At 36.3% G+C, this 15,334-nt stretch overlaps 2 protein-coding genes across 15 annotated transcripts in view; one reads left to right on the top strand and one right to left on the bottom strand.

Moving 5' to 3' along the window:
- Positions 1–7,076, top strand: part of LOC142986480 (tyrosine-protein phosphatase non-receptor type 11-like) — a 77,695-nt gene extending 70,619 nt beyond the window's left edge. For 2 of the 3 annotated variants that reach the window (XM_076134995.1, XM_076134997.1), the window contains 9 exons: positions 188–341; positions 627–770; positions 3,118–3,252; positions 4,205–4,332; positions 4,655–4,816; positions 5,256–5,366; positions 5,893–5,983; positions 6,179–6,343; positions 6,909–7,076. In XM_076134995.1, coding sequence (XP_075991110.1) covers positions 188–341; positions 627–770; positions 3,118–3,252; positions 4,205–4,332; positions 4,655–4,816; positions 5,256–5,366; positions 5,893–5,983; positions 6,179–6,343; positions 6,909–6,955 — 1,137 coding nt within the window. In that variant the 3' untranslated portion in view covers positions 6,956–7,076. The remainder of the gene's footprint in view (positions 1–187; positions 342–626; positions 771–3,117; positions 3,253–4,204; positions 4,333–4,654; positions 4,817–5,255; positions 5,367–5,892; positions 5,984–6,178; positions 6,344–6,908) is intronic. The other variant, XM_076134996.1, reaches the window with a different exon arrangement.
- Positions 7,077–8,257: 1,181 nt separating this feature from the next.
- The window catches only part of LOC142986186 (coiled-coil domain-containing protein AGAP005037), a 387,196-nt gene continuing 380,119 nt past the window's right edge, over positions 8,258–15,334 (bottom strand). For 9 of the 12 annotated variants that reach the window (XM_076134511.1, XM_076134516.1, XM_076134514.1 and 6 more), the window contains one exon: positions 8,258–11,177. In XM_076134511.1, the coding sequence (XP_075990626.1) occupies positions 10,410–11,177 (768 nt within the window). In that variant the 3' untranslated portion in view covers positions 8,258–10,409. Of the gene's footprint in view, positions 12,426–13,886; positions 13,937–15,334 lie in introns of all 12 variants that reach the window. The other 3 variants (XM_076134520.1, XM_076134522.1, XM_076134521.1) reach the window with 3 other exon arrangements.

Here is a 15,334-nt window from a genome sequence, read left to right as displayed (position 1 = left end):
TCCAAAGCTGTTCGTATTTTTTTGCGTGAAATAGCAATTTCATCTCATTATATTCATGCAAACATAGCTCGTAAGTTACAAAACGATTCCAAAGCCTTATCGAACATTATTTCGAATAGGAGATGAAGCTTCTTTAATAAAAATACTGAACGCAATTCAATCATTTGTGTTTTTAAATTTGCTTCAGGAGAATGAAGATTTCCACAAGGTGGACAATACCTGCGGCTTCGACGCAGAGTTTCAATCACTGAAGATGTTGGAAGACAGACATGTCTTCACCACTAAGGAGGGCACTAAGCCGGAGAACATCTCGAAGAACAGATATCGGGATATCGTTCCTTGTAAGTCGACTATAATTATTATTAAAATCTTTGTTAGTACTGTTTTCTATGGCCTTCACTCTGCAGTAGTTTTAGCAACACGTAACAACTCGTAGAATTCCGCCATACCCAGACCTAACCACTTTCATATAACAGACTTCGATCTTAGTTTTAAAGTTTGAAGTAGTATTAATCACCTTTCTTACTCCCAAAAACATAAAAAGCTTATCAAAAACACATTCCTTTTTGAATTTGTCATAGTAATTAACCTTATACTAATTAGAATTCTGCCTCTTAAATCTTCAGATGACCAAACTCGTGTGGTGCTCCGTCAGCGCGAGAACCGCGTGGATTCAGACTATATCAACGCGAGCTTCATACGGTCCACGAGGCTCAGCGACTCTTCCTCATCAGTACAGTCCTCCAACGAAAGCCTGGATAGTGTGCAATGTAAGTCTTGATACAACAATTTCCTATTACTCGATAGTTAGCCGGTTACCGATATCTACTATTAAAAATGAATTCCTGTTCGTTAGTCTCGCTAAAACTCGTGAACGGCTGGATCGATTTGCCTAATTTTGGTTTTGAATTATTTGTGGAAGTAAAAGGTTAATTAATAAATTATATTATTAAGGATAATAAGTGCGCAGTATCAAATAAAAACAAGAAAGCGTGAGCGGAGCTGCGCGGGTCAGCTTGTTTTGTATAAAAATCTGATCATCACCTGTAGTAGGAACGATTTCTGCAGAACACTTTTAACATCAATCTCTTGGTACTCGATAGCACAGACTGTAGTCAATGACCACAATAAATGCCGTGATTGCTGAGAATACTCTAAGATAACTAGTAAAATAGACTTTTTGATCTGTGTCCATTCAGGATGTTATGCAACACACATGTATTTTTTGTGTAGGAAGAAGGTCACACATAAAGTCGTAATTCTTTTACGTAGATTAAAATGATGTAGGTGTAAATGTGCAGTGCATATTAATAGCCTTAAATAAATGTGTCAACGCGTTAGGCCGGAGAAACACGCGAAATTATCACAAAATTGTAATAATTATACTTGTTTTGTTTTCATTTGTTGTAGACCTTCTAAGTTAAATAACTTTGTGTTGTCATGTAAACGTACGATGATTACGATGAATTAAAATATCAAATACAATTATGTTCTAATTGATTTATATAGTTAATTAATTGTATAACATATTTTAGCAAGCTTTTACAATTTATGCAATGCAAAGATGCGAATTTTGTTCCTTCAATTTCATATTAGGTATGAGGCTCGTGTAATATTTATTGTTGATACGAGTAAGATACAAAGTCTAACCTCTTCTTCATTACATTATTAAATTCATATGGAAGCAATAATTGTAGTATTTTTTAATCTGTAGCTAATGTCAGGAGTGTTTCTTCACTATTTGCACGTACCTTGACGCACAATCAATATCTAAATTGACTGCATGTTTAGTCAACTTCTCAGCCCAGTTTGCATTAAGACAACTTTCAATTATCATACACAAGAGCTACCAGTACAGCACTAAGTAGTAACCTACATCAAGTAGCAGTATTTGTTGATAAGCCAGCCAGTACCTTTATTTACGACCGTACTCACCTTGACTCGGTACTTTGGCTATTGAAATTATATGATCTGTGGCGCGATCACGACTTTTATGGATCACTACGCACTGCTGACAATGTACAAACAGACCACTTTGATATTAAAATAATGGAATAAAAAGTATTATAGTTCGTTCAGCCTAAGGTTGAAGATGCTTTCGTTGCTTATTTCAGAAAAATAGGGCACTATGTTCTATAAAAGTCTTACGTATCGTAAATGAATTATTTTTAATTCAGTGCATGTGCTATTATATACATACTATAGTATAGTATTTAAGAAAAACTAATCGACCAACATTGGGAGTGGCACAAAATCCAAGATACCTCTGAGATATCTATAATTGCTTAAAATAATAAGGCTCTTTTGGTTTATTTTAGTGACCTTTATCACGGCATCGGCTGCCGTCTTAACAATTAACCGATAACCGTCAAAGGTAACGATGTACTAGGTATATGACAAACACAGTCATCCCAAATTATACATTGACTCTTGCTTTGAAAAATGTGTTGGTTTCATTTAGTGACGTATTATTTTGGTAATAGAGTCGCATAAGATCCGTGATTGCCTTTGTACGTAGACGATACATTCGTGCAATGAATTTGGGATCAACAAGGAAAAGAATCGTTTTTGCCAAGTGCGTAGTACTTATAGCCAGTTTCGAGTACAATGGACGAATTGTAATAAATCAAAAATGGTAATGCGGTTAGTTTGCATAGTAGGTACCTATGTGTTCGCTTCTAGAAAACTCACGGTATAATGCAAGGGAATAACATCGCTTACATGACTTGAATCCTTTTATTTATGACGAATAAGACTTCAATGGAAAATTATGCAGTATTCAAATAAGCTTACGTTTTAAGAGTACTGAACTAAGAATAATGTTTGTTGCGGAATCCCTAATGATAAGATCAAAAACATTACTTGTTTTGACTATGAATGAAACATGACAACATTGTTATTGTGCAACCTGAAGAAAACTCTTCACCATACAACAATGTAAAGTTTAGATATCAAGTTTGACTTCACTCTTACTGGAAACTAAATGTCTAAAATCTAGTATTACAACTATGCATCGAGAATTTATCATCTAAAGTTATCATTAGTTGTACGGTCTTGAGAATTTCGCTTAACAGTATAATCATAGTAACTAATTTGATATTTTTCTAATTGTTTCAGCGTTGATCCTCAACAGTGTATCAAAGAAGGCTCCCCCGCTCGTCTCCAAGTCGCTGTCAGACGAGGCGCTGAGGGAGGTCAAGAAATCAATCAAACTGGACAAAATCAACGGCAACTTGGGCCGCGACACTATTGGTACGGTACTCGAATGCCAAATCTATACTAATATTATAAAGCTGAAGAGTTTGTTTGTTTGTTTGAACGCGCTAATATCAGGAACTACGGGAGGCTATAGGCTATATATCATCACGCTACAACCAATAGGAGCAGAGTGCCAGTAAAAACTGTTACAAAAACGGGGAAAAATATGACCCATTCTCTCTTATGAGGCGCAAGCGAAGTTGCGCGGGGCAGCTAGTTATATCTATACACTACTAAAACACGAAATGCAGAACAGTAGACTTCTTCGTTAAGAGGTTTTTCAATATATGCTTTGAGTATTCACAGAATGTACGGAACATCTTAGTCCAGCTGTTTTCAATAAATGCTTTGAGTATTCCAAGACAAAATAGCAAATTGTACAGAATTCTAAATATGCAGCGACTTATCATACTGTGTGACAAACTGTTTGTAGATTCGGATATCGTAAAATACATATATCATAGGTCTTCAGTGACAAAGATATAAAATAAATTTAACCCATTACTGTCCAACTGCTGGGCAAGGGTCTCCTCCCGTAATGAGGGAGGGGTTAGGCCTTGAGTCCACCACGCTGGCCAAGTGCGGGTTGGGGACTTTGCATGCCCTCAATAAATGTCTTAAACAAATTTTAGGCATGCAAGGTTTCCTCACGATGTTTTCCTTCACCGTTGGAGCATGTGACAATTATTTCTAATACACACATAACTTCGAAAAGTCATTGGTGTGTTGCCTCGGGTTCGAACCTGCGACCACTTGCGTGGGAGGTGCCAACTTATACCACTCGGCTATCACAGCTCCTCGCTATCACAGCTCCTCAAAGATATATAAATATTATTTTAAAGTAACGCACAGCATATAAAGAATATTCTGATCTCTTAACTTAGGACTATTTATTTCATAGTGAATTTTATTTATTGGTACTCATATATTTGTTTTATTATTCCAGTAAAAGACAAGGTGTACATCGCGGCTCAGGGCTGCCTGTCGAGTACAAAGGAGGACTTCTGGCGCATGATCTGGCAAGAAGATGTCAGGGTCATCGCTATGGTTACTAACGAGATTGAAAATGGCAAGGTATGTACCAGAATAGTATACAGAAGATCACAGATCCCTGGCCCGGTAGTCGGACAACTTTATTTTGGGTTTATTGATACGAGCTTTTGCCATGAACACAAAAGTAAAGTAAATGTATTTCGCTGAATATATTCGTATTTACATGAAACGTATTCAGTGCATTTCTTTCATTTGCATCTGCCTCCTTCGAGCTTGCCAGCGAGGTGATAAATTCATCTTATTTCACTTATAAAGCACAAATACTATACCTTCTCCTATAAACCTTGTGTTTTTAACAATCCCCTACCACCAAAAATTGAAATATATTCTTGTATTCTTCCAGAAAAAATGCGAGCGTTACTGGCCGCTGTCGGGTCACGAGGAGCGCTTCGACGGCCTCACAGTCAAGTCCATATCAGAGACGTACTACGAAGACTACCTGCTGAGGGAGTTCGACGTCAGCGATGACAAGGCCTGTCGGATTATATACCAGTATCATTTCACGGTAAGAGAAAAGCCACTTCTTTAAAAGGATGATACAGAAAATTATATTATTTTTTTATTATAAAAGTTTAGGTTGCTTAATGTTTAAAACTAATTGATTGTTTTAACGACAACTCCCAAATATGGCAAAAAAAATATGATCCATATTTGAGACGTTTTTACTAAAAATTATATAAAACTCAATTATTTCTAAAACAGAATGATGATTAAATATAACAAATATTTAATAAACCAAAAGTTCTTAACAAGACGGAAGAGTTTCTGCAAGTCTTTTAACTAAAATGCCGTATATTGAGAAAAAAAACGACTCTATAATTCTGTACGTTTTATGTCATAAGGTAAATAGTAATTCCTCTAGTAATTGTTATGCAAGTAAAAGTTTTTTCTCGTAGCTCTTGGACATAATAGTTACCTATAATATTATGTTTTCATGTTTGCAGGCTTGGCCAGATCACGGCACACCGATCGACCCGGACGGAGTGCTGACTTTTATAGACCACATCAACAGACGCATGACGCAAATCTCACAAGACAGCATTGCACCTGAACAGGTAAAAATGAGAGAAAATATTTATTGCAAGTTAACAATATGTTTCTTAGTGTTAGTTGTGTGTGAGTGGATTAGGAATAATTATTGTTCATTAGGAAGTATAGAGCATTAGGAAGGCTGACCTCCCTACCCTATGATATTCATAGCATGGAAGAGGCAGAGATTCATATACCAGATACTTTTTGAAATAGTAAGATATTAATTTATTTATTAGTTCTCATCAAGGCTTCTTGATCAAAGTTACTACCCAGCTCTGTGGTGGTTACTGAGTAATTAACTGTGAAGTGGTCATATAGCTGCGAGTCATTATTTAATTGGCTAATAGTGATATTTTTTAAACTTTTGATACTTTTACCTGTTTGTGATGTTGACTATCAGTAACATTTAAAATTAAATCGTATTTTACAATTAAAAACTTAGCTTAAAACATTATTTCAGTAACTAATTAGAAAAAACTAAAGGGAATCTTAAGCAATCTCACGCTAAGCAATAGTTAGCATTATCTAAGCGACTGTTTTATATTTCAGAACGTCATCTGTGTTCACTGCTCAGCTGGCATTGGCAGGACGGGCACATTCATAGTGCTGGACATGCTTATTGACAAAATTAAATCAACTGGTGAGATCCAGGGACATACTAATACATAACAACTTTCATACTTTATTTATAAGTTCTTTTGCGAATTATGCCTGTTCTTAGTTGCGACATTTTATTTCCTTAGCGATTTTATGTTACGCTTTGCGATTTTCGCCTGTGCGTTTGCTTGCGTTAGTGTTTGAAGTTTATTTTTCTTATGAAGAGTGTGTTTGGCAGGATTCAACTGTGATATCGACGTGTATTCCACCGTGAGGCTGGTGCGTGCTCAGAGGAGCGGCATGGTGCAGAACAAGATGCAGTACAGGTTCATATACCTCGCACTGCAGGAGTACATCGATAGCAGGAATATGAGGTGGCGGAAAAAGGTGAGAAATGTATTAGGTAATTATTGCTGTGTTATATTATATACATAGGACCATATTTGATGGTTGGTAGAAACATTTCTTTTGCTTAACATAATAATGTTTGTTAAGCAAAAGAAATGTTTTTGATAGTACCGAGTTTAACGTATCTATTTCTACGAAAGTAAATTGTAGGCTAAATTGGGACTCTTCGCTTCAGACTTGGATTCAAACCTGATTACTAACATTCAAATATAAGGTTTGCATCTTTAGTTCTAACAAACAGGCTTAAATTTTTAGAACTGTAGCTTGATTCTCGACTACTATCGACTACCGACAACCAGCTTGCTGTCGAAAAATGTTGTATGAAAATAATAATATGATCAGTGCCTCTGTTGGACTTCGTAGAAAATATTTTTGCAGTACATTTTAAATGTTAAACTCTAGAATCTCGATGGTTCCGATTGTACAGAATCGTGCTACTGACCACACAAAGACACATTATGAGACTAACATAAAAGTTGATAAAAGCCTATCTAGGATCCACTAATCAGGTTCTGTGTTAGTTTTTACTTATTACTTAAAATTATGTTTTTTTGTTTCAGGTGTACACATCAGACGCACAATAAGGAGGGGGAGTGAACCAAAGTGATTGTTTAATCATAGTGATCTTATTTATAATGTAACACAACGTAGATGTATGCGTGTAACGCACACACACAGTCATAATATTATTCATTAAGTATTTTATATTAAACTATTGTTTATGATTCCGTTTGAAGTTTTATTTTCTGTACTCCTAGCTGTAGAGCGATTCTGTTCAGTCGGTACTGTCGAGTATTGAAAGTTTGACATTTCAAATGTACTGCCAAAATAGTTCCTACTAGGTACGCCCGTCAGAGGCGCTGATCTGATTTTTATACAAAATTTCTTGATCACAAGCCGGTTCGGAAGCTGGTAGTAGGAAATCGAGCAACTGTACCGGATTTTTTTGTGACTATCGGCTACCGACATTCAGCTCGTATCCGGCGAGGCGGCGGTCCTGTATGTTAAGATGTATGGATGTGAATGATGCAAGGGAAGTCTGTAGGGATCGTACTAAGAAGCGTTTTTTGATCTCTGCCTATCCCTATGGCAAAAAATCATGATATTATGTATGTATGTCCTAGTTGATATTCGGGCATGACATTTAAAGTGCTCTCCGTGGTAGGGTCCTTCCAGTGGTCCGGCCACAAAGGCATTAAAAAAGAAGCTTTGTTAACACCTTTTAATCTTAAATTCCAACCTACTCTCACGAGACTACTATCAACTATCATTTGACCAGCGTGGTGGTATCAACTGAAGTGCCCAATAACTAATAATTAAAATTGCGTAGGTATGTTATAAGACTAAGGACCTCTAGCCCCTACCCATATGTAAAAGGCAATAAGCCATGGTAACGGCACGTTCTAGATCTTTCATAGTTTTTCTTCGTATGGCCAGTGGCGTAACTACAGGGTGGCAAGTCGGCAAAATGCCACGGGCCCCCAGCCGGAAGGGGCCCCGATCAGAGAAGAATCCCAACTCCCAACAGTGATTATTTATCACACATGTTTATTACAAAAAAGTTCTGTCTTTGATTTATTTTTGTTACTTACTTAGTTGCATAAATAAGCTAAAAAATGTAGTCAAGTCAAAAATATTAAAGGTTCACCTTTTTTTTTTATATTGGGGGAGGTGTCCCATCCGATGAATTGGCCACGGGCCTCGAACGGTATAGTTACGCCACTGCGTATGGCTTAAACTTTTGATTTTCAAGAATATTTGTTAATATGATTGTCAGCCTAGAGAGCAATTGATTCCTCATTGTTTCATTTTGAGAAGCTTTGACTATCAGAAGTGCTTTCATGATACCAAGATGAAGAGTAAAGTAGTAAGTAGGTTTGTATTAAATGAAAACCCCAATAACTTTCTTTATTTATTTCACATTAAAACATGTTCAAGCTTACTTGATTAAATGTCAAGTAACATGATCTTCCATTATAGCTAAACAATAATAATAATACTTAATGATTATTACTTTAACAACAAAATATAATATAATTATAGTATGCTTTAAGCTACAAATGATTTTTAATAATAATTATTATAATCGATAAATTATCGAAACAAAATCATTAACTAGACAAATAATTAAATATATCTATTTTCAATAATTCTAGTAACATATTTTAAATTCAAATTAAGTAATACAAAACATAACACGTACTTATATACATAAAAAGCATTGATTTGGCACGTTTTGAAAAATTCATGCATTTTGAAAAAGTTGGTATATTTTTTAAATATAAAGGGGAGCCCACCGTCCGCCCTCGGTTTGTCCACCCCGACCGTTGCAGAACAAACATGTTATTTTACAAAGGTAAGAAGCTTTCAAACCGATCTCCTACAGATAAAATAAAAACAAGAAGAGAAGAAAGGGAATTAAAGATAAACAAAATAGTCAGGAATGTAATCACATCATGAAAATAAAATGACAATTCCTTATAATACGACCATTGATATATATGTAAGTGATAACACAGAGTTACGTGGACTAAAAACATTTTTTTTAGTGTAAAATATAGTTTTACTACAAGTTTGTTTTCTATTACAATTAGCCATAAAAGCTTCAAAAACAATTCAATTCTCATTATTGATTTCTTTTGAATTTTGTTTATAAGTTTTTCTTTTAATTAATTTCTCGCAAAAATTAAGTTCTAAGTGCTTTGAATTGTTGTGCTTTATAATCGAATATATTTTTTCGTAATTGTGATTTGCAACGAACATTCAAAAAGCGCAAACATTTATTTGGTATTAACATATAGATAATGATCTATTACTAATGATCTAGACTATTACATTTTTCCTAATGTAGATATATTTCGAGTCTAAAAATAATATTTTAAAACACATTTTTTAAATTTAACTATCACTCAGCTTGACCACATTTACACGTTAATGAGTAATGTTTGAATAACTATAGTTAATATTTATGACGGATAGTCAATGCGAGTACACGTAAGCAGATTAGCAGAATATTATTATATTATTATGTAGCGATGAGACTAATCGATGACTGCATTCACTTTACCCAGTGTCGGTCCGAGGCGGCCGCAGGTACTGTACGTAGTACTTGCAGTACTTGCACTACTTACATAGTAGCGCCTGACACCGAGAAAGTAAACATTTGATAGGAAAGTAGCGACGATTGTTTCTTCTCTGTATACGATTCAATTCATCTTATGCATTTTTATTAGTTAACATATTATTATCACAGACGATTAATATTTGCCGAAAACAATAATTTTCAATTACGAGCCGTCAAAAATATTAAATAGTTTGTTTACTTTTATTGAAGATGAAATGTTAGTTTAATTGTTAGTCGTACAACTTAGTTTTCGTTGTATCGGTGACGCCTCTCGCGAGGCGCCATGTTTACAGGGAAACAGTGACTCGTACTATTTTATATATCGTTGCTTACTTTCGAAAGAGTTAGGTGATTACAGTTTTAGTAGGAATTTATTTTGGCATTCATTACTGAGGGTAAATCGTTATAGTAATTAGAAACATTAGGATCTAGGTTAGGGAATAGTTACATCTAAGAGTGAGCTATTTACATAAGTGAAGGTTAATAAGTAGGCGTCCGTCGATGTTGTCAGCGCACCGAAGGACTACAGGCGAGATAGATATACGTGTCCATTCAATCGCGGAGTTATGTCATACTGCACAGATAAAATATTCATTCTACTAATTACTATCTGTCTAGGGGATAACATGTATGATTGTTTATTTTTTTTTACTTTTTTCATTATGATTTGACACATATTAAATGATTACGTCTATTATTCTTTATACGTTGCCGTTGTCGTTTGAATCGTTTTCGTATTTTGTGAAACTGAGCATGAAGTAGGATTTTAAACTAGTTAACAAACTTAATGATCTAACAAAATATGTAACATAACGTGTAATACTAATACAATAGATACCTTAACTCTACACATGTGGAGAAATGTGATGTTTAGTGCCTTTATTATAAACAATACGACTTGTATAAATTAGACAGATATGAAACAACGACTACAAGGTCACAGTATGTCAGTCTCGTAAACCTTATTAGTAGTGGCGACAGAGTCGGCCTTGTCGGCCGCGGCGGGCTCCGCGCCGCACGCGCTGTGCTTGCGCTCGCAGTCGGCGGCCAGGTGCGTCATGCTGCCGGAGATGGCGGCCGGCGCCAGGTTCAAGTTCATCTTGGTCAGCAGGTTGGACTCGCTGCCGGTTTTCTTGAGGTCGGGCTGCGCGGTGGGCGGCAGCGTGGGGCCGCTGCGCTGGATCATCTGAAGGCGCGCGTACTGCTCCTGGAGCGCCTTCTGCTTCTTTAGCAGCTCTTGGTGGCGCTGTTCGAGAAGCGCCTGACGCGATGTGGCCTTGTCGTCGTCGGAGGGGGGGTCGGGAGGGTGCGGGTGACACAGCTCCGAGTCGCAGCGTGGCTCGGGCGGCGAGGCGGGGGAGGTGGGGGAGGCGAGAGGTGAACGGGATGTAGTGCGGGGCGGCGGCGGCGGGGGCGCGCGGCGCGCGGCCATCGCCAGCAGTTCTGGGTGGCGCTCTGGTACGGGAGGCTTTGGAGGGTGCTGGCCGCGCGCTCGCACCGGCGGCGAAGCGTCGGTGTCGCTGCCGCTGGGGTACGAGTGCAGGCGGCGCAAAGGGCCCTCGCCCCGCGCGCCTCCGCCTGCCGCCGCCGCCGCCGGCTTGGCGAAGGTCTGCAGTTCGTCTAGTAGCGCGTCGAGGGCGTTCTCTGGCCGCACGTCCGCTCCCCGGCCCGGACAGCCTCGCCCGACGCCGGCGCCGCCGGTGCCCTGCGCACCATTCCACGCACTCTAGCTGTGCCCGCCAATCTCCAACAGACATTATAAAAGCGCGGTTGCAAATAAGCCCCGGCGATATATCGACGCTCGTTTCATTAACTACTCAACATTAAAAAGCGCATTGCAACCGCGCTTTTAATTCGTAACCAAAAACACTGATTGACATAACATTGAAAACAATCATTCAAGTAAAGATCCATTAAGAACACTTAGTATTGACAAATATTTATAGAGCTAAATGTCTTAATGCGACCACATTCATTCAAAAAGAATAAAATAGGAACGAAAAAGGCGAATGCCCCTCTTCCTTGGCGTCGAATGGTCAAAATTAATTATTTTATTTTTATATTGTAAAGACGACAACAAGTAAATACAACAATATTGAATGCATTATACGTAATGTGATTCGACGACAAGGAATGAAAAGGAAGTGTAGTCGAGCTGCCTATGTGTAGTGGTAAGTAAAACCGAAACGTGGTGGTCATTGGAATGTCGACAGGCGAAGAAATAATTACAAGAGATACATATATTGACAGTATTACATAGATAATATACTTGATTCAACGTGATATTATGTAAATATATAATGTAACGGTAGGTATAGTTCTGTGACTTAATAAATGCATAAAAGAATGATATGTACGTAAATATTAGAAAGGTATTCACTCTTAACAATTGTGATGATTTTGCCATTAGTCAAAAATTTTATAAAGTGTGTAGTAAATATAATAATTTAGTTTGAACAATATTCTACTGAAAGGAAGCTAATGTCAGAGTGACATTTGAATCAAAAACTAATCTAATAAAAGCTTAAAGTGAGTAACTGCAATCGCTACATAAATATGATTAAGTTTGAACCGTAAATGTGCAGTAAGGTATTATCATAATATTTTGACAAAACATGAATTTTGTATAAGCGTATAAATTTTGAAAGTAGTTACCTGCGTTCCGAAGTTGTGGGTTAGTATTTTTACAAATTATTCGTATTTCTAAAGGGGTTTACAATCGAAGGAGTCGAAAGGACTTTCATGTATCTTTTATAATTAGAAGTAAGTAATTAAGAATGTAGAGATTGGACAGTGTCCGATAGAAAATAAAGTATGATGTAGGGGTAGCAATCGCCCTGAACGTAAATGTCAGCTAATAGTACTAGGTAGAGGGCTCTAAGAAGGTTGTTAAGGCATTTCATTCAGTTCCAGAAGTTCTGGGCTGTGAGCTGCTCCTGATATCGAGAATGCGCTGCAACAGAAACAAAAAACAGCAAGATGCACAAACTATCGTGTTAAAAGCCGCTATCAGATTTACAACATGCGTATTTAATATCTATCGGACATCGACGATGTTTTCATATTTCGCACACACAAAATCATGAATAATTTAACGAGAAACAAAATAAAATAATAATTAAACAATTAAATTAATAAAATAAAATAGAATTATGAAATATGAACACTCGTCAGCCTAGTTAGATTCTAGTGCTTTGTGAATCACTCTCAAATAGAGTATGTACTTTAAAAATTATTGTTCTGTTTGTGGTGATCTTGACATAAACACAATTGTAAACAAGTTACTAAACATTGCAAAGTTCTTTATACAAATATTCAAATTGATTGTTTAAACCAAGTTCACCACCCAGGTATATCGTCCAATTATCATATTAATATAATTAAATGACACACAGCCTACGAATCGCATGCAGCGTGCGATGATTAATTCAATTCGGATTAATCCGTAGTAGAGAAGACAGGGAATAATATTAAAACAATTGTAGTCATTTTATAAGTACTATTTAACAATATTATATCACTAGGTTTACTTAAATTGATAAGGTTAATGATAAATTTATATCTAGTACATCTAATTGACTTAATAGTATAAATAAGAAATACTGATCTTAAAATTACATTCTTATGAGTATATAATGTCCGGCAATTATTGCCAGTCTCCTCGACTTGTTTCGTTAAAGTAGGCCCAATTTAGAATTTTGAATACTAATTCGGTAAACTGAGCTAGTTGCCAATTGTGTGTTGTAAAAATATTGAAAGACTTTTTCAACAATCAACTTTCAACTGCATATTTGTAAAAGCGCTTGCATTCCGTCATGTAAGAGAGTATGTATCAATGTTCTATGGACTAGTAGCCTAGGGTAGTTGAAAGTTGCGCGTCTTTGGCCCAAGATACTCAGGTCAGGGTTCAAAGTTAAATAATATCCACAAAAGCGGCAATCCTATGCATTACGACGATCAAGCGAGCCAAGGAACACACATTGCCGCTTTTTAAGATACTCTTTCAACTTTAACAGACATTAATTTATTCCATAGGTAAAGAGGTTCGTTCAAATACTAAGTTTTTAATAATATAAGCATGCGTACCGATTCTTTCAAAACTGTCTGAACTGGAAAAAATATGCACAATGTCTATAAGTCTTTCCAATATATTTGTCAGACAAGCGAATTTGGACAAACTTTATATTTTCTAAAGCGTAGTGTACAAAACTTAGTGCACCAACATGCCTACATAAATATAGCAAAAACTTGTGGTATAAAAATTACATAAAAATAGACGATGGAAATATATCGAAAGTAAAATATAATAATAAAGTACAATACGGATGTGGAATAATATAAAATATTAAAATAAATAAGATTAAACGTAGTTAATGAATAATAATAATGGATGTATTACGAAGAGAATTATTACTCATTAACGACTATAGCTTCTCTGAAGTATTGACTGTGTCGCCACGCGAACTAGGCATCACGGAGGAGAACGGGTACCATCACGGAAAAAAAAACCATGAAATCCATCGTTAAAACATTCGACATTAATAGACACAACGTAAATAATCACAAGTTGGGTTAGGCACAAGATATCGAGGCGCCTGCAGCTGACGACCGGACGACCTCAGTAACTGTACATCACACACATTAACCACTTCTAACCACTGGCACCCCATAGCACTTGAGAACGGCTCGACGACATATTGCAATCAACAAATTAATATCGATTAGTAGGAGTTTACAGGAAGGAATTTAACTACCTAGTTTATTAGACATGTTTACATCTAGTTGAAGTGTAGTTACAACCAACGGATCGGAATGACACATTTCGGGCGTGGTAGTGAGTGGCAGGTCCGTCTAATATGTTCATGGTTGACATGTTGTTAAAATTGGCATTATTTTCCGGAAGCAAGGATTATAAAATGCAACGTTTACGGATAGTGCATTGGTTGCAGGGATGTGTGCAAAAGAATTTTAAGATTCGTTGTATTCTGAAAGTCATCACATCACACTCTGTCGTTTCTACTCATGTTGTTGGTATTGTTATTCTGCTTCATGTCGATGAGGCTCTCAAGGAAATTCTTTATCGGTTCCTCTTAATTCTCTTCTAAATAAATTAATGTATTGATGATGAAAAAATATTTCTAAATATTCTATGCCTAACAAACTTGTTGTAGCAATGCGTTCTTTGCTGTATTTCAATTTTACCTATGTAGGTGAGTAATATTAATAAAGCTATGTCCCATTTTAATATGTTCTATAATAAATTCACAAAAATCTATGTATTATTCTCAAAGCTTAGCAACTAAAGAAAACCTGCTGCTATTACGTTTTGTTGATTTCAGCGTGGTTATGTGTTTCAAGGTGCATTATTATTAAATCATCCAAATAAATCAAATCATTTATTGTAGCTACTATAAGCACTTAATTCTAGCCTTGAAATAGTGCTAGTTTAGTGTTTAAAACAGTATGCATTGTATTTACAACTTACCTTTCCTCCAAAGGTAGGACTCAGTCTCACAAACTATGTGAGAGATTGCTTTGTTACTTTGATTTGAGAAATAATTTTATAGCTTCTAGCTTCTAATATTTTGTTACCAACTTCGTATCCCCCAGCTTTATACAGAAGAAGGACTAGAACACGACTGTGACGTAAGTAATTTGTTCATTGTAGACTTTGTAGACCCTTGGGAATGACCGATTTGTATGATGAATACGATTTATGTTGAGAACATAAACTTCTATCTAAACTCATACTAAGATTCATGACGTATTTTTAATTATTTCGTTAAATAGCAGGCAGTACGTTGTCACTGCTTGACTGATATGTCATCACTTTATTCTATTACCTTGTTAAATAATTTGTGA

The sequence above is a fragment of the Anticarsia gemmatalis genome, chromosome Z (genome assembly GCF_050436995.1).
Source record: "Anticarsia gemmatalis isolate Benzon Research Colony breed Stoneville strain chromosome Z, ilAntGemm2 primary, whole genome shotgun sequence".
In the NCBI taxonomy this organism is placed as follows: Eukaryota; Metazoa; Arthropoda; class Insecta; order Lepidoptera; family Erebidae; genus Anticarsia; species Anticarsia gemmatalis.
This window is presented reverse-complemented; position numbering and strand designations above follow the sequence as displayed.